This window comes from Saccopteryx bilineata, chromosome 2 (assembly GCF_036850765.1).
Source record: "Saccopteryx bilineata isolate mSacBil1 chromosome 2, mSacBil1_pri_phased_curated, whole genome shotgun sequence".
NCBI classification, from domain to species: domain Eukaryota; kingdom Metazoa; phylum Chordata; class Mammalia; order Chiroptera; family Emballonuridae; genus Saccopteryx; species Saccopteryx bilineata.
In genome coordinates this window covers 378680105-378698776 of record NC_089491.1, presented here as the reverse complement: position 1 = coordinate 378698776, position 18672 = coordinate 378680105, and the positions used below count along the sequence as shown (strand labels likewise).

Below are 18672 nucleotides of genomic sequence, written 5' to 3'. Positions count from 1 at the left end.
GTGCCAGTTCCCCAGCGGCGGCGGCGAGAAGGGCAGCCGCTCGGTCTTGGGCAGCCGCCGCTCGGGCAGAGCCAGAGAAAGACCGAGGCTCGGGGCACGGGGGGGAGGGAGGGAGGGAGGGTGGCGCGGCGGCGGAACGGCCCGGGCCGGCCGAGCAGCCATGGGCGCCGGGGTGCCGGGCCCCCCGAGAGCCAAGGTCCCTGGCCGGGGTGGGGGTCGCCGGGGCTGCCAGCCACGCTGACACAGCCTCGGACGATGTGAGCCGGAGCCTCCGCCGCTGCTTCGCGGGCAGGGCGCGCGGTCCCACCGGCCCCGCCGCCGCTTTTCTGATTTGGGTGGGGGCGACCGGATCAGTCCGCCCGGGCGCTGCAAGAGGGGTTGGCTGTGTTTGGCAGCTTGATTGGGGGAGGCGACCCACACAGGGCGCTCGGAGATTTTTTTTTTTTTTTTTACCGTTTTTTTTTTTTTAAGCGGCCTTAACTGTCTCTGGCAGCTTGGTTTTGGGGGGAGCCTACAAAAGGCCCTTCGGGGTTTCTTTTCTCGGGGGGAGGGGGCGGTGGTCTCGACTTGGCCAGCCGCCTGCCTGAGGGGGGGAGCGGGAAGCGGGGGTATGCAAACCCGGCTCCCCCCACCATGATGAAGACGGAGCCCCGGGGGCCCGGGGGGCCCCTCCGGAGCGCCTCCCCGCACCGCAGCGCCTATGAGGCGGGCATCCAGGCGCTGAAGCCGCCCGACGCGCCCGGGCCCGACGAGGCACCCAAGGCAGCCCACCACAAGAAATATGGCTCCAACGTCCATCGCATCAAAAGTATGTTCCTGCAGATGGGCACAACGGCGGGGCCGCCGGGCGAGGCGGGCGGCGCCGCGGGCCCCACCGAGGCCCCGAGGGCGCCCGAGCGCGGCGTGCGCCTGTCGCTGCCGAGGGCCAGCAGCCTGAACGAGAACGTGGACCACAGCGCCCTGCTCAAGCTGGGCACCAGCGTGTCCGAGCGCGTGAGCCGCTTCGACTCCAAGCCCGCGCCCTCCGCGCAGCCCGCGCCGCCGCCGCACCCGCCGTCCCGGCTGCAGGAGACGCGGAAGCTGTTCGAACGGAGCGTCCCGGCGGCCGCGGGCGGCGACAAGGAGGCGGCGGCGCGGCGGCTGCTGAGGCAGGAGCGCGCGGGCCTGCAGGACCGGAAGCTGGACGTCGTGGTGCGCTTCAACGGCAGCACCGAGGCGCTGGACAAGCTGGACGCCGACGCCGTGTCCCCGACGGTCAGCCAGCTCAGCGCCGTCTTTGAGAAGGCCGACTCGAGGACCGGCCTCCACCGCGGGCCGGGGCTCCCCAGGGCTGCGGCCGCCGGGGTTCCCCAGGTCAACTCGAAGCTGGTCACGAAGCGGTCCCGGGTGTTCCAGCCACCGCCCGCCCCATCGGGGGATGCCCCAGCCGAGAAAGAGCGGGGCACCGGAGGGCAGCAGCCCCCGCAGCACCGAGTGGCCCCCGTCCGGCCGCCTCCCAAGCCCCGGGAGGTGCGCAAGATTAAGCCGGTGGAGGTGGAGGAGAGCGGGGAGTCGGAGGCCGAGGCGGCGCCCGGGGAGGTGATCCAGGCGGAGGTGACGGTCCACGCTGCCCTGGAGAATGGCAGCACCTCGGCCACCACAGCCGGCCCCGTGCCCGGAGAGCAGAAGGCCCAAGCGGCCCCCGAGGAGGAGGCGGCGACCATAGCGGCGCCTGAGAGAGGGGTGGGCAGCGACCGGGCCCCGGATGTGGCCCCGGAGGAGGCGGATGAATCCAAGAAGGAGGATTTCTCGGAGGCAGACTTGGTAGACGTGAGCGCCTACAGTGGGCTGGGGGAGGACTCTGGGGGCAGTGCCCTGGAGGAGGACGACGAGGACGACGAGGAGGATGGCGAGTCCCCCTATGAGCCCGAGTCGGGGTGCGTGGAGATCCCAGGGCTGTCGGAGGAAGAGGACCCGGCCCCAAGCCGGAAAATCCACTTCAGCACAGCGCCCATCCAAGTAAGTGAGCCCCCTCCCCGCCCCCTCGCCGCCCTTGCCACGTGCACGCTGTCGCCCCCACTCCGCCAGCCAGCGGGCTTTGGCAGGCTGAGTCAGCCCCTGCCACTCAGCCCCCTGCCTAGAAGTTCCCACCCTGAGAGGGACGTGGGGGAGTTCCAGCTGTTTGTCAGAAGGGGACGATTTTCCGGCCTGCGCCAAGGGTGCTTTGCCCCGACCTGTCCTCGGGTTCCTCTGCCTGCTGCCTGGCCCAGCGCTCGTGAAGTACCCACCCTGCCCCCCAAAGTCTCGGGACACCTGCTTTCCCTTCCTTTCCCAGACATCTTTCTCCAGAGGTGCAGAGGCGAAGGCTTGGGTGGTAGGAAGGTGTGTGTGTGTTCTCAGGAGAGCCTCCCCACATTGGTCCGTACCCCACTCTGGGCAGGAGGGGGGGTGGGGGCTCAGAAGCCCCCTGATTTCCCCCTATATAGGAGTTGTATAGGATGTGGGGTGGAGGATTAGGAACTTCAAAAAGCTAAGGTATAGGGAACCTTAGCCCTTCCTCCCTCCTATCTGTAGCCCCCACCTCAACTTTGCAGAAGTGAAAGAAGGAACCAGTTCTTTGAGGGTGAGCTGGTCTGGGGCCATGTGACTGGGGGTGGGAAGAAGGCCAGTGCTGGGGTCCTGTTTCTTGGGGCCTGTGTGGGCCAGGGGGAATGTTGGGGACTGCAGGGAGTAGGCACTTTGTGTGGAAGTTGAGGGGGCTAGGCCTTAAGCAAGTCAGGGAAGAGGGGAGGGGCTGGCAACCCCCCCACTCCCCACCCCCTCACCCAGGGGACCTGGCAGCAGCCTGCATGCCTTTGCTCTTGACTGCTCAATAAGACAGTCTCCCGTGGCCTTGACAGGCCCCAGGTGCTCTTGCCACATTCTCTGGGTGCCCTGAAAGAGGGCTGAGAGCTGCCTATTTTGGGGAGGTCTCAGTTTGCCTTCTTATCCCTGCCACCACTCTGGTTGCTTTGTGGATCATGCCAGTGCCCTGTGATGCTCAGAATAGTGCTGGTGGGTGGGGGAGGGGGCATCCTCTGGGGAAACTGAAGAACCCCAGGCCACCCCTCACTTCCTTCCATCCGCCACTTTTGACTGGCAAGATCAGCCTAGGTGGCCCTGTCTCGCCACCGCTAGTGTGGTGGCCAGGTCTGCTGCATGGGGTTGCCAGGCCCCTGGACTTGCCTTGGCCTGGATCCTGCCTCTGGCCCTCTAGTAAAACCCTCATCTGTTTGATCACAGTTTCCTTAACTACTTGTGGACACTGAAGCTGCCCCAGCTTCCTCTCCTCTGCCCACAGTATCTTGACCTCTGTCCCTCTCATCAAGAGGCCTGAAAGGTGTTATTCCCAATAGGCCAGCCCCTTTCCCAACTATGACCTTACAAGCCCTTTCCCAACCCTTCTCCCCTCCTGAGGGACGAGATCCTGGAGGTAACTGAGAATTATGGTGTTTCTTGGGATGCTAAGGAAGGGGGTGGGGACCACTGAGGAAGTCAGGACCCCACTACCAATACCACCACCACCACCACCTCTACCACCAGTTCTCTGAACCGCCTGGGCCCCTCAGAGGTGGAATTTGGTCTTTCAGTCCTGGGCCTCTGTCTATATTTGACACCTTACCCTGATTTTTTTGGTAAAAAATAGCGCATGATTTGGAGCAGTGCTCCCCGACTCCCTGGTGACTGTTGCTGGCTTGAGTGTGGGAGCCAGTGGCATGGGGTGCTGCCTGTTGTGTCTGACTTTTGACCTTGCTGGTGCTTTCCTCCTGCCCGCTTTGGGCAGCGGTCCCCGTTTTTCCCTCTCCCTGTGCCCACCCCACATTAATACTAAGTCCAGGGCCTTGTGTCCCGCTGATGACCCAATTATTGCCTTTATGGAGGCTTCTGCTGAGGACAGAGAGCCTGATTCCAGATTGTCACCTGGGGCAGGGGACTGGGCCCAGGGCTCTCTGATAGGCTGGGCACATGGTGGTGAGCTGTGTGAGGGCTGGTCTGGGACCCTGCGCCTCAGGCCCAGGTTTCCTGCAGGGGACAGGATTTCATAGAGTGAGGAAGGAGGATGAGGGCAAAACCCAGGACAGGCTGCGAGGGTGTTTTGGAGGTCACTCTGGGTGTATGTGTGTATGTGCACACGTGTGCAAGGGGAGGGGTTCGGTGACCCATGCCACCACAAAGACTGAGGGGTGAAGGGACCCTGACTCAGATACAGAAGGGGGCCAAAGCCAGTTTGTGGGGTCCAGGCTCACACCAGCTCCTGTCCTAGGGCCTGGGGCATGTGTACAATGGGGACGGAGTCACAGATGACCCACGCACCAGAGCCCAGCTGGGCACAGTGTCATTCTGCCCTACCACTGGCTAACGCAGGGCGTGGGACCTGGCATCTCGCACCATGTGGACACTGGGTGGCCCTCCCGCCAAGGGGCTTGGAGGCTGCTGGCCAGATGTCACGAGGGCAGTCCAACTGCCTGCTGCACACCATGATGAACTGTAAAGGCCCGAGCAGGAGTTTTTCTGAGGCTTTGGAATTGAGGGCTGTGAGTGAAGTGGCCACAGAGCCCCCTCCCCCAGCCATGCGTGTAACCCTCTGTACCTCAGCCTGGGAATGGGCTTCTGAGCTGGGGGAGAGGGTGGTGAGGAGCCCGGACTCCAGCTGGGACTCAGCAGTGCTGCTGCCTGCTGGGTGCTAGGGCAGCTTATCTGGAGGAGAGGGGGCCTTGGGAGGGTTCCCGGGGAGGACCGTACCCCGCTCCAGCTCCTCGAGCCTCAGGTCCAGCCTTCTGACAGCTGCTCCCACCCGCTCTCGCCCCCACTCAGCTCCACGTGGTGCCAGCCTGTCACAGCAGGCAATGGAGCACAAGCACATCATGTACCCCAAATGGTGCTCACTAACCTCCCCCCGGGGCCCTCCCGCCTGGGTCTAGAACTCAGTGTCCCCACAGAGCCCCTGCCCTGTCTTCTCTGTTCTTTGGAGGAGAGTCAGGCTGGGGAATCCCCCTTTCTGCTGAGCGACATGGGAAGAGGGAGACAGCAGAGGGCAAAGGAGACAGTAAGGCAGAGCTGGCCTCGGGGCCACCACAAAGGCTGAGTGCGCTGTGGACAGGGTTAGAGAGGCTGCTTCCCCCCCCCCCCCATATCCTTGTTTCCCCAGAGCCCAGTGCACTGGGAACAGGGGCCAGCCTCAAAGCTGAGGTCCTGGAGGGAGACTGACACCTGGCCACGGGCAAGGCCCTGGGTGTCCTCTCCTGCTTCTTACCCCTTCCTCCGTGAGGGTGGAGGTGGTCCTTCCTGCCCCCCTCCCCCACCTGGCCTGAACTTCAGGCTCAGGGCACTGGATCCTGGGTGCCCCTCTGCCGCCCCATCGGTGTCTCTCCTGCTCCCCTCCTCCTCCCTGCATCTCACACCCGCTCCCTCCTCTCTCCCCATCTGGCGTCCTCCAGCTTCTCCAGTCTCCCTTCCTCCTATTTCCCCCTCCTGCTCAGCCTGTTCCTTCCTCTGTCCTGCTGTCTGGGTCCGTCTGTATCTGTGACCACCCTCACCTTGGTCTGGCTCTCCCTCATCTCTCACTTTCTATTTACCTGTCTATTGGTCTGTCTACAACCTGGGGACCTGGTTCTTAAGTCGGACAGTTTCTCCAGCGTGGCCCTTCTTTTCCTTCTACAGTGGCCACGCTTATGCTGTTGGGGTTGGGGAAGAGAGGAATGGTGTGGATTGGACAAGGCTGGGTCCCTTTCTCTCTTGCCCCAGGGGCTCCAGGCTAGAAGGGCTGGGGGAGCCCTCTCTCCACCTGTGGGGGGCGGGGCGGTGGAGGAGGCCTGTGGTAGAAGGGGAGCATCGGCGGGTGCTTGGCTTACTCGGGCTCCCCAAGCCAGTCCTGCTTTGGCCCTCTGACAAGTGGCCCCTCCTCAGGTGTTCAGTACATATTCTAACGAGGACTATGATCGTCGCAACGAGGATGTGGATCCCATGGCAGCCTCTGCAGAGTACGAACTGGAGAAGCGGGTGGAGAGGTTGGAGCTGTTCCCCGTGGAGCTGGAGAAGGGTGAGAGCCAGGGCCAGGCCCTGTGGATACTTTCTGGTGCCACCTTCTTCCCTGGGCCCCTGTCATCACCTCACAGTCATATGGTTCCAGTCTCGCCCCAAGCTCCCACCACCAGTCCTGTGGGCTCTTCAATTGCCAGGTTCCCAAGGGCACTGTGGGTTGTCCTGGGCTGTGTGTTGGCCAGACGTGATGGGAGCTGTATGAGGGCGGCGGACATTGATGGAACAGTCACGTCTAACAACGCCCTTATGTGCTATGATGGGTGCTGGGGAGGGTTGGGAGGGGCCGAAATAATATCATTTTATAGGGGATCTGACCAGACTTGGGGATGGGGTTTTCACCAAGGAAATGATGCTTGCGTGGAGAACTGCAGAGGAGGAGCTCAGGGGAACGTGCAGGAAAGAGAGAAGCCAGGCTTGGCTAGGTTTGGACGGGGCAGAGAAGAAGGGAATGCAGACAAGGCTTCGGAGACCGTGTAAACAAAGGACACTGTCTTTTTCTCAGATGGGTGGGAAGCCTTTGCAAGGTGTGGGAAAGGTATTCTAGAAAGACCAGTCCAGACTGTAATGTGGAGAGAAGGGTCCCAAGACCACTGTGGTGTGGACAGGCTCATGGCCTTGCAGGAAGTGGGCGGACCTGAGAGGCCCTGGAGAGGCGGTTGTTTGGCTTGGGCAGAGGCTGTGAGGGGGAGGGAGGAATCCAGGTGACGCCCAGGCCCCGAGAGGGAGTGGCAGACAGGAAGAGCCTGTTTGTGGGGGGAAGATCCTGAGTGGGGGTGTCAGAGGCCCATGGGACCAGGGGCAGCTGTGGAGAGGGGAGTGGGCCACGGGAGAGGAGAGCAGGTCTCTGGTCGTTGAGGCTGTGAGTACGGATGACACTGCTTAGAGAAGAGCAGCCATGGCCTCCGCCCATGCCCCGTTCCCCATTCCCCGTTCCCATCCTTCATGTACCCTCATCTGCACACAGTAGCCTCTGGACCACCCGTGTGGGTCACCCTCTGCAGGCCCTGCTGCCTAGCAGTTCTTTGGGTGGACAAAGGGCAGGGAGTGACCCAAGAGCATTCTTGTTGACTTGGCAAAGAGGGGTAGACAAAACCGTATCCCTTCTCCAGTCGGGGGACACTCCTAAGCGTGGGGACTATTCCTGAGGTGGGGCCATGCTCCAGAGTGAGGGTTGGGGTGGTGATAGTGGGGTGCCTCTCTATTCCCTGCAAGCTCTCCCCCATCATCTCTCACCCCCCTCTGCTCCACAGACTCTGAGGGCCTGGGCATCAGCATTATCGGCATGGGGGCCGGGGCAGACATGGGCCTGGAGAAGCTGGGCATCTTCGTCAAGACTGTGACCGAGGGTGGTGCAGCCCATCGGGATGGCAGGTACTGCTCCCCCCCACCCCCCGCCCCCCGCCCCCCGCCAGCCGTCATCTGTAGGGCAGGCCACTGCGCTGGGTGCGCCACTCCCTGTGGGGCTCAGGGGTTTGTGGAGCAGTGCTGTGCTGGGTGCTGGACTGGGCCTGGGGCTACAGAGGTGGGTAAGACAGGTGGAACCCCTGCTCTCAGGCGCTTGCACTTGGGGGGCCAGCTTGGTGTTTTTGAACCACGGTTTGGCCCCTGGTTTGCGTGTTGGCCACGTAGGTGAGCACGGGCATGGAGGCTGCATGCCTGGTGGGGTGCACGTGAGCATTCTGTCCTTCCTCAAACAATAGCCAGTTCTCGGCTCCACTTCAGGGCTGGTGTAAGGCCCTGATGTCAGCCACGAGGACCTTGCCCTTGTGAAGCTTATGGTGTGGCGAGGTAGACATTCAAGTGGACACACAGAAAATAGTGAAATGGAGGGAAAATACAGGGTGCCATGAAGGCATAAAATGGACTTGAGCTCTCTGGTGATCAGAGAAGGCTTCTTGGAGGAAGTGACATTGGAGCTGAGACCTGAAGGATGAGCTAAAGGAGTGTTACATGCGGAAGGTTCCAAGCAGGGAACTAAAGCAGGCACGTGTGGCTAGAGCCTAGAGAATGGGGACCCAGCTGGACCGTGCGGCTAGGAAGCCCGGAGGGGGCTGCCTAGAGAGGAGACTGCTCCCTGTGTGTGCGCCTGTGTTTTGGCATCTGGGGCCAGAGGGGGACATCTGTGCATCAGAAGGTTCTAGGAGTCTGGGGAAGCCCAGTGACCCCTCTGGGGGACCGGGGACCACTCTACTGTATGTGTATTGCAGTAGGGAAGTGGTCCCCAACCTTTTTTGGGCCACGGACCAGTTTAATGTCAGAAAATATTTTCACAGACCGGCCTTTAGGGTGGGACGGATAAATGTATCACATGACCGAAACAAGCGTCAAGAGTGAGTCTTAGATGGATGTAACAGAGGGAATCTCGTCATTTTTTAAAAAAATAAAACATCGTTCAGACTTAATATAAATAAAACAGAAATAATGTAAGTTATTTATTCTTTCTCAGTGGACCGGTACCAAATGGCTCACGGACCGGTACCGGTCTGCGGCCTGGGGGTTGGGGACCACTACTCTAGGGCACCCCAGGGTTGTAAGTTAGAGGTTGACAGAGGTGGTCTTGCCTCATTCACGGGGCTTCTGCCTGCTCCAGCCCAGGTAGCATGGCGAGGCGTGGGGGTCGAGAAAAGGATATGACAGTCCCTGCTCCTTCACTCCCCCCCATTGGGGCTTTCCAGAACCCTTCCCACGCCACCAGGTGGGCTTTTTGGGGAGTGTGTATGCACATGTGAGAGAGTGTCCATGAACTCGTGTCCACATGTGAGGCCTGTGGAGCTGAAGCGTTTCCAATAGGCCGTTTTCTCCTTTTCCACATGGGAGCCCTGTGAAAGGGCCTGGAGCTCCAAAGGAGGTGGGAGTGGAGGGAGGGGGGACCAAGGGTCCCCCTCAGCAGGCCAGGCTGGACCAGCCCATCTCTCTCCTCGTGTGTGGAGAACAAGGGCTTCCGGTGCCACAGCTGGAACATGTTGGGGGTATGCTCCTGTATCAGGCGAGGTGACCCTGTGGGACAGATTGCAAATACAAGTGTGTTATGCAGGTCTCAGACAATTGGAAGGACATCTTCAGACTCAGGTCTCTGTAGACATGTATGTGTAAAAGGGCCGTGGGCCCTTGCTTGTGTGCATGGCAGTGATGAGCTCTGTGGATGTCACACTGCTCTGTCAGGGCTGACGAAGGAGGGGACAGGGGTATGATTATCACGGGAAGGGAGCTTGCCACTGTGCCTGATCCTATTCGCCTCTGTGTGCCTTGCTTGCCCAGGCCTCACTGCCCACAGGTGGGCCTGGCTGATACCCGATCCTCAGGCCTCATGCATTTTATGCACGGAGACAAAGTGCCAGGTCTCTATGAGGACTGAGTTGCGAGTTTCTGATGGGAGGGGGCCACCTTCTACCCCAGCTCCATAGTTCTTCTCATGACCCCCCTAACGAATGTCACCTCCTCTAGGATCCAGGTGAATGATCTCCTGGTGGAGGTGGATGGAACCAGTCTGGTGGGAGTGACCCAGAGCTTTGCAGCCTCCGTGCTCCGAAACACCAAGGGCCGCGTGCGGTGAGCGCCGGGGGGGTGGGGCGGCTGTGGAGTGGGAGCAGGCGGAGGCTTTGCCTTCATCCAGCCACTCTGCCCACTCGCCCACACACAGTTAAGGTTCTGGGTTGCCCAACCTACAGAGGAGGTCCCACTGCTTCCCTGCCCAAAGGAATTGCTGTGCCTACATCCCCTGCCCCAGGCCTGCCTTCCCATCCTGAGCCCCTGACCACTGCTGGCCACCAGCACTCGGCTTCAAGGCCTGCTGTCCACTGCACCTCCAAACAGACCCCTTGGGCTCATTCTTCCCCCTGCCTGTCCCAACTCATTCACTGAAGAACCAAGATGTACAAGGTAGATACCGGGCGGGTTGGGGGCCCTCCACTGAGCTTTTCATCCCTTCCTCCTCACCTGCCCTGTGGAATCCTGGGAGCACTTTCCCCTCTGGGCCTGTCAGTTAAGGGGGTGGTGTTAGAAGCTCACTGTCTCTCTCAGTTAAACATTCAGGGACCACCCTGCCCCCTGTGAGAGGGGCACTGCCCCCAGGAAAGGGCGGTGGAGAGAAACAGGATGTGGGTGGCCACGGAGAGGAGGGGAGAGTGCCTGGAAGTTCCACTGTTTCCTCTCCATCCTAATCTCCAGTCACCATCATCCCGCCCCTTCCTGAAGCTCAGGGCCTGGGAGCAGCTACCCAGCACCCCCCCATAGCTCCTGCTCTGCTGGGTCAGCTTCACCACCTCTGCCTCCTTCTCTCCCACGTGGCAGGGGCAGAGCCCGACACTGGCAGCTCCTGAACTCGTGCCCCCTGCATTCCAGCCTGAAGGTGGCTTATATCGCCCCTCCCCCAAAACTGGCCAGAAGGGCTAGTGGGCCTTTGCCTCTCCTGGGAAGGAAACCCAATAAGGTTCCCCAGCTTCTCCATTCATTATTAACATTCTGCAGTCTCTGGACTCAGCCCTCTTGTTTCACCTCCCCTGGGAAGGCCTGGGTGTGGAGAGAGAAGCAACGGTGAGGAGGATGCTGGCATTACCCAGCTGAGAACTGAGGCCCTGGTGCCCCTGCAGGTTCATGATTGGCCGGGAGCGGCCTGGCGAGCAGAGCGAGGTGGCTCAGCTAATTCAGCAGACCCTGGAACAGGAGCGATGGCAGCGGGAGATGATGGAGCAGAGATACGCCCAGTATGGGGAGGATGATGAGGAGGTAGGGACTCCTGGCCTGGCTGCCAGCGTCATCGCCCCCTGGTGGCTGGGTGGAGCTTTACAGCCAGCCCCTGCCTCTGCAGCTTTCCCAGGCCTTGTGAAGAGCCCAGAGCACCATTCCCTATCCTAGGGGAGCCCCAAGTCTGAGGGAGATGATACAGACCCTTCCCTCCAGGGACCTCGAGTCTGATGGAGGAGTCACACCCTTTTTCTTCAGAGAGCCTTCCTGGTCCTACAAGGAAAATACAAGTCTTCAAAGAGCTCCCACTCTGACAGGGAGCCATAGCCCCTAACCTCAGGGGACATAATCTGAGGATGGAGATAGCTCCAGACTTCAGTGGACCCATAGTGTGAGGGGGAGAGCACAGGCTGTTTCTTCAGGGGTCTCAGCCTTATGGGGGTGTTACCCGTGCCTTAAGCAGGAGAAGACACAAACGGTGCCCTTGGTGTGGTCCCCAGTCTGGTGGGAGAGGTATGAATCACACCCCCTAAGTAGCTCCCAGTCTGACACGAGCAGACTATTTCTGGTCTAAGCGCCGGTTGTCAGGCCCGAGGGGGGCGGGGTGGGCAGGGTGCATAGCCTCCTCTCTCCTTCGCAGACAGGAGAATATGCCACTGATGAGGATGAGGAGCTGAGCCCCACGTTCCCAGGTGGTGAGATGGCCATCGAGGTGTTCGAGTTGGCAGAGAACGAGGATGCCTTGTCCCCTGTGGACATGGAGCCCGAGAAGCTGGTGCACAAGTTTAAGGAGGTGGGAGAAGGGGTCCTGGGGGTGGTGGAGGGCAGAGGCAGGCCAGCATCCCGCCCGGCAGCACTGCCTGTCCCGGCTGCGCTGAGCACCTGCCCCTCTCCCCCTCAGCTCCAGATCAAGCATGCTGTGACTGAGGCAGAGATCCAGCAGCTGAAAAGAAAGGTGAGGGGGGGTGTGGGGAAGGGGGCAGAAGCTGGGTCTGAGGGCTGGAGGCATGACCACCCACCCTCGTGCCTACACACATATGGGGCAAGCTATTCTGAGTCATGGAAGGGTTGTGTTAGGTGCTCAAGCGCTGGACCCATCTATTCTCCCATTCACTTACTGCTCTGTGCCTCAGTCTCCTCACCTATGAAATAGAGCAATAATCGTGCCAACACCATTGGATTGTTGTGAGGATTAAATAGTACATGGAAAGTCTAACGCATCATAGGTGTTCAATAAAAGGTTGAGCAATTAGCTATTATACTGAAGTATACTAACTTACACTCTAGATGTCTTTATGTTGTCCCACCTGTGACCTCTACATACAGGGCCAGTGATCAACACACACTGCTCAGAGATATACACAGGCACAAGCCAGCCTGGACCCAGGCACACAGTACTGAACCCAGAGAACCATTCACCCAGATACCTACTCAGTGCAGACAGAACACAGAGACGCTGGACCCGTGCTGCACATGATGTCACACCCGATGCGCCGGCCTGGATATGTAGACCCCCCCCCCCCATTGCTGATGTAAGAAGCACAGGCACGGCCATCGCGCAGGAAGTGTCACAGGACATCAGCCTTCTCACAGAGGTGCTGATGCTGACGCTCCCAGATGGTGACACACACACGACATACACAATCATGCGGATGCACCATGCACAGACACCCACACAAGTATGTTCGGTGCCAACACTCACAGGCGTGGAGATACACAGACTTCACCTTAAAAATCTGTATTGGGCACCGCTAGGCCTGGACATTAGGAGTCCCAATTTGCACAGGGTCTCCAGGGTGGTGAGGAGAGGCAGGGGTGCATAGAACCATGTGGACACAGTACACCAGAGTGTGTGTGTGCATGCCCACAGGTGAGTTTACACCCGCTGTGCATGGTGAGAGGAGTGGGCAGCCGACTCTGAGGGGCGGGCAGGGCTTAGACGACTGAGGCGGAGGAAGGCATTGCTGGCAGGAGACCAGCTTAGGGAGGAGAGCCATGGGCTGGAGCAGCTGTCCCTCTGGGGTGGGGGGGGGAGCAGAGCTGGACTGCCACAGGGGGCTGGAGCTGCAGTGTCCTGGCTTCCCCTAAGGACTCCAGCCTTGGACCTGTGGCCACATGGGGGCCAGAACGGGAAAGGTCACTGTCTCTGAGGTGGGAGGACACGAGGGTAGGTGGCAGGACATGGAGGCCAGCACATTCGCGTCAGGAGTGGGCCAGGGCTGCGCAGAGTATGGCAGAGGGTAAGGAAGGAAGGGTAGGTTGGCATTTCTGAGGCTGAGATGGTAGGCCTCGTTTTTGGATGGATGCAGAGCATAAAGGGAAGGGGGAAGTCAGAGTTCCTGCCTTCGGTCAATACACATCTGTTGGGTGCCTTCTAGGTGCCCGGCACTATTCCAGTCCCTGTGATGGGCAAAAGCAGATTTGATCCTTGCCATTGGCAGTGTAGAGTCTGTCCACCAATGACTGACTCGTTACAGACAGACGTGGGGATCTGTAGGCGAGGACAGGGTTACCGAGCGCCTAGAGCAGGGGTCTCAAACTCAACTCAGCATGTGGGCCGCAGAGCAAGATCACAGCCGTTAGGCGGGCCGCACTAGGTCTACAAAAGGCAACTGTTATGCAACACTTTTCAGTGTCACAAAACGACCAGAAACTGTAGTTCGCATCACAACTGCTGTTAACTAAGCTAACATCTAGCTAGGATGCTAGAGAATGAAAAATACAAGTAGGCCCCTAGGCTTACTTAATTTTATCCAAAATATTTTGAACTTCGTGGATTAGTCTGCGGGCCGCACAAAATTGTTCTGCGGGCCGCATGTGGCCCGCAGGCTTCGAGTTTGAGACCCCTGGCCTAGAGCATCAGGACCTGATATGCTCTGGGGAGGGAGGAGGAACTGCACTGATGCAGGTACTTGCAGGAAACCTCTCTGGGGAAGTGACACTGAGCAGAGAACTCAAGGGTGAGCTCGTGGGAAACGATGAGGCGAGGGGGAGGGGAGACGGGAGCACTCCGGACAGCGGCACGGCACAGCAAAAGCCGGGAGCCAGGGGGGAAGCTGGTGAGCCTGAGGATCTGCAGGAAGGCCTGTGGCTGAGGCGCCGAGAGCACACAGAGCACATCGCGTTTGCAGCCACCGAGGTTGGAGGGGAAGGCAGGGGCTGGAGGCTGAGCGCTGGGATGGCAGTGAGAAGAGGGCACCTTTGAACAGAGGTGGGCTAGAGGAAAGGAGGAACAGGTCTGTGTGGTGGGGGCACAGGTTTGGGACATGGTGCCTGGGAGAAGTTGGCAGTGATGTTGGGCTGGAGCTCAGGACTCGGGGCTCGGAGTGCAGAGTGGTGTGGGAGGGGAGAGAGAACACAGGCTGCAGGACTGGGCGGTTGGGGTTGGGAAGTCTGCACTGGGGTAGCCTGGGAGCCAGGAGAGGAGCCAGGATTGTTCAAGCAACCGCAGAAGCAGGGACTGGTCAGTAGAGCCAGAGGCACAGAGGGGGTTACAGGGGCAGTGATGATCTTCACCTCCCCTGTTCTTTTACATCTACCATCTCACTGTAGCCCTTGTGAGCGTGGCAAGGCAGGAATCACTCCCATTTTACAGATGGACGGACCAAGACTTAGGACAGAAGTTGCCTTGCTCTGAGTCACAGATCTAGTCAGCGTCTAACCCAGGCCTCCTGCCTTCTAGGAGTGTCACAGTGTCAGGGACTCTGGTTGGGAGCTCTGAGGCTGAGGTCCCACCTCTTCCTTCTCCAGTTTCAGGTCTCAGGCCCAACCAGGTAGAATTAGTAGGGAGGGGGGCAGTGGGCTCCATATCTTGCAGGAATCATCCAGAGGCTACGGCCCCAGTGCAGGATGGGGGTGCTCCTGGGCTCCCTCGGGCCCCCAGCAACCCAGGGCCACTGCTTCCTCTCTCAGCTGCAGAGCCTGGAGCAGGAGAAGGGGCGGTGGCGGGTGGAGAAGGCCCAGCTGGAGCAGAGTGTGGAGGAGAACAAGGAACGCATGGAGAAGCTGGAGGGCTACTGGGGGGAGGCCCAGAGCCTGTGCCAAGCTGTGGACGAGCACCTGCGGGAGACCCAGGCCCAGTACCAGGCCCTGGAGCGCAAGTACAGCAAGGCCAAGCGCCTCATCAAGGACTACCAGCAGAAGTACGTGGTTGGGGGCTGGGGGCTGGGAGTGCTGGGTCCAGGGAGGATGGAGGGCCCTGTGGTGGCAGTCCCTGCCCATTCCCAGCTGAGTGGGGAGGTAAGGAGCACAGAGGTTGGACAGCCCCATGGTACCCAGGGGTACCTGAGCCCAGAGGGACCAGGCACCAAAGCCAGCACAACCAGACCCCAGAGGCTTTGGGAACACCTGGACCCCCACCCCCACCCCTGACCTGAGAACAGTGAGAGGGTAGAGCTGCCCAGCTAGAGCCGAGATTAGGGTCTTAGGACCCTGATACTTCTGTGGAAGCCAGGCCACACACCCTTACTCACTGTGTGCCCCACTGATTGCCAGGGAGATCGAGTTCCTGAAAAAGGAGACCGCACAACGCCGGGTTCTAGAGGAGTCAGAGCTGGCTAGGAAGGAGGAGATGGACAAGCTCCTGGACAAGGTAGGCCCAGGGGTGCCCTGGAGCAAGGCCTTGTGGGGGGGACGGAAGGTAAGCCCACATCTAGCACCCACTCTGGATCCTGGAGGGGAGAGGGGAATCGTGCTGCGGGCTGAGAGTGCAGGGTCATATACCCACTAGTGGGTCAGACGGCGCAGGGCCTGAGCCCCTCTCCCCTGTGTTTTACAGATCTCAGAACTGGAAGGAAACCTGCAAACACTGAGGAATTCCAATTCTACTTAACAGGAATTTTTTCTTGACCAGACAATAATTAATCTTCTCCCACTGTCCTCCCTCCCCTGTCCTCAATATTCCACCCTACCCCCAACCAGCCTGGGGACAGGTGCCCCAACTCCCCACCCCTCTGCCTCACCTCCCCCAGCTTCAGGGACCAGAGGGCCCATATCCCAGGCCCCATTATGGTGGCTCCGGGCAGACAGGTGGCTAGAAGGATGGTCTCCTTCTTATCCCATGGGGCTGAGGCACAGAGGCCAAGGGATGTTGAGGGCTGGCTTGGGTAGATGGACACAAGGACCTGCAGACCAAACTGCCAGACTTTACAGCCTCCAACCTTTGTCTCTGGACTGGAATGGGGCTGGGGGCTCTCCCGGTTTCACCCCCTGGAGGCTGCTCCCTGCCTACAGGGCTCCTTGAGATTCTACCGTCTTGGCCCCTCCCCCATCATTGTGCTGTCTGTTTCATTCTGACCCTCCTGCTGGGAAGGGTTGCCTCCACACCTCCTCCCCTCCACACCCTGTCTCCCCTCCCAGGAGGGACAGAGTCCACCCCAGATCCTGGAGACTGGGCCTGGCCCTGCACTGATTTCTCATGTATCCTTCAGGAAAAGGGGAGTAAGAGTAGGAAAAGGGGGGCAGCAACCCTCAGTTTCTCCTGTGCCTCCTCCCCAGCCCTTCCCTGGTGCCAAATAGCCATAAGCTCTTCCTGGAACTGTTCCTGTGGACTCTCTGGGGTGCAGTTTCCTGGCAAGCCTGGGACTGCCAGGGTCTAGTGGAAGTCAGCTTATGGGGCCTGGCTGCAGAAAGCCTGGTCTTAGGCAAGAGGAACATTTCTAACGGGGAGCCAGGCCCTGCTCTGCCCTGCCCTGCCCAGGGCCACATGTCCTAACACCACAGAGATTCAGCCTCACCCCACCCACATCCACATCCTTCCAATGTTTTGACTGGAGGGCAAAATTTTACTACTACACTTTTTGGAGACCAGGGCTGCCCTGCTGACAGCCTGCTTTATAAGTGAAATTGACTCTTTTTCTCACTTTAACCCCAAATTGGGGCTTGGACCAAGGGAGGTGAGACCCCCCCCAGGTTGCCTCCCCTATAAGAATCCATCTCTCATTTTGCCCCTTCCTGATGCCCCTGCCCCAGCCTAGGGTTCTGTTCATTTTTTAAACAGACAACCCCTGCCCCATCCGTTTTGGCTCTCCTCGTCCTATATAAATAGACCATGCCATCGATCAGTATTTCTCCCCCTCCTTCCCCGCCTTCCTGTCCCCAGAAGTTTCCCTACTCCCAGAAAAAGCTGACGGTCTCAGTGCCCCAGCCAGCGCACTCCACCCACTACGCCCCAGCAGATGGAGGGGGCGGGGTCAGGTGGGTGGGGCCGCGGGTTGCTTCCGGTTTCTCTGGCTGGTGGCCATCCCTGCCCCGCCCTCCACAGGACTGCGTCTCTGTATATAATATATATATGTATGTATTGTTCCCGGTTTTGTACGGACCATGCCCTCTGTCAGGTCATCCCCATAAAAGCAGCCCCAGAGCCTCGTTGCCTGGTTTCTTGATTGGTGGGAGAGGGATGGAAGAGGGACCGGGATGCCAATCTGTGCCCAGTGGTCCACTTCTACCACCAGCACTGCTCTGTTTATGAGGGTCTTTATATGGAAACCCCCTGTTCCCAGTTCCCGCAAACTACCCGTTACCATTGCCCTCATCAGCACCCATGCTTTTTTATCCATTTCAACTGGGCAAAGCTGCGATTTCTAGAGAGTTCCCTAGGTGCATTGCATTCTGTTTTTATAAGGCCTCTAATGGAAAGCCAGGATGGGTTAGATATGATAAGGTGAACCCCAAGCCCCTCCCGAGAGAAATCCTCTAACCTGGTGAGAGTACCAGCCCCTACTCACAAGGCACCCTGAAGAATCTAAGGTTTATAAGTGGTGGGAGCTGACATGTCAGCGCAATTTGTCCCCAGGGTCCTGAGAATCCCTTTGTGGGCCCACTGGAGAGGCCTAAATAGTCTAAGTCAGGGGTCCCCAAACTTTTTACACTGGGGGCCAGTTCACTGTCCCTCAGACCGTTGGAGGGCCGCCACATACAGTGCCCCTCTCACCACCAAAGAAAGAGGTGCCTCTTCCGGAAGTGTGTGTGTGGGGGGGGCGGATAAATGGCCTCAGGGGGCTACATGCAGGCCCGCAGGCGTAGTTTGGGGACGCCTGGTAAGTTTCCTGCTCCAGCAGGTCTGGTTGCTAACGCACTAGCTCTAATATGAATGGGCCTGGGAGTCCGGATGCTGGGGTTCCAGGGACAAGCCTTAGTGAAGTTACAAACAGGTGAGAGCAGGGGGAAGTGGGCCAAGGCTTGTGGCCATTCCCAGCGCCAGCCTCTCTGTGCTTTGGGTGCTAGAATGTGTATATGTGAGAACTAAAGCATGAGTCACTTGTGTTCAGTGTCCTGACCCCAGGGAGATTCTCATGTTCCCCTTTGCCTCCATAAATGGAAGGCCCAACATGAGGGCCCTTCAAAGCCATCGTGGTGTGTTCCTGACAACACCTGAGATGAGTAGCCTCTATCAGAACTCCCAGTGGCAATCAGCTCCTGAAGCACCTTTGTGGATGGCTATGCCACACAAGTCTTTCTTTGTAAAGCCAAATTCTAGATTACTAGAGCTTCTCTCAAACATCCTCATTCTACAGGCAGTCCTGCCACCTACCTGAGGGTCACCTGGAATCCTGGGGATGACCATGCCTCTCAAGGCATCTTATCCAAGTAAATCATCCTTGGAACACCCCTGGGAAGGCAGATCCAGGTGACAATCCCAGGATCAGAGGCTACCAAACCACAAGGTCACGGGGCTTGCTTCAGAGTTGGAAGTCACTGAGGCAGGCCCAGGAAACCTGCCAAGAAGTCCCAACAAGTGAAGTGGCTGGACCTCCCTGGATGGGGAGCAAACATAAGGGTTTTAGTGAGGGTTTCTGCTGGTCTGACTTGGGTTGAGCATCCAGGAAGGAATTCTGCTGCCTCCATCTGTCCCGTGCATTAGGGGAGGGGCCTGCACAATGTATGTTCCAGAAGGTGGGCCACGCCCCTCACACACTGTCTTAAGCCTAA

General features: G+C 59.1%; 1 protein-coding gene across 1 annotated transcript; it reads left to right on the top strand.

Annotated features, from left to right (window-relative positions):
- The first annotated feature begins 497 nt into the window (after nt 1-497).
- On the top strand, nt 498-17104 carry PPP1R9B (protein phosphatase 1 regulatory subunit 9B). Its single transcript, XM_066263926.1, has 10 exons — nt 498-1998; nt 5926-6058; nt 7311-7431; nt 9505-9609; nt 10650-10785; nt 11384-11536; nt 11645-11698; nt 14656-14885; nt 15238-15334; nt 15521-17104. The coding sequence occupies exons 1-10, from the start codon at nt 634-636 to the stop codon at nt 15572-15574; spliced, it is 2448 nt and encodes an 815-aa protein (XP_066120023.1). The 5' UTR covers nt 498-633; the 3' UTR covers nt 15575-17104.
- Nucleotides 17105-18672: the final 1568 nt, after the last annotated feature.

Excerpts from the sequence above, each read along its gene's own strand:
- PPP1R9B (XM_066263926.1), top strand. The coding sequence starts at position 634 with ATGATGAAGACGGAGCCCCGGGGGCCCGGGGGGCCCCTCCGGAGCGCC. Across the intron at positions 10,786-11,383 it reads ATGGGGAGGATGATGAGGAG|ACAGGAGAATATGCCACTGA; the intron begins GTAGGGACTCCT and ends TCTCCTTCGCAG. Across the intron at positions 15,335-15,520 it reads TGGACAAGCTCCTGGACAAG|ATCTCAGAACTGGAAGGAAA; the intron begins GTAGGCCCAGGG and ends TGTGTTTTACAG.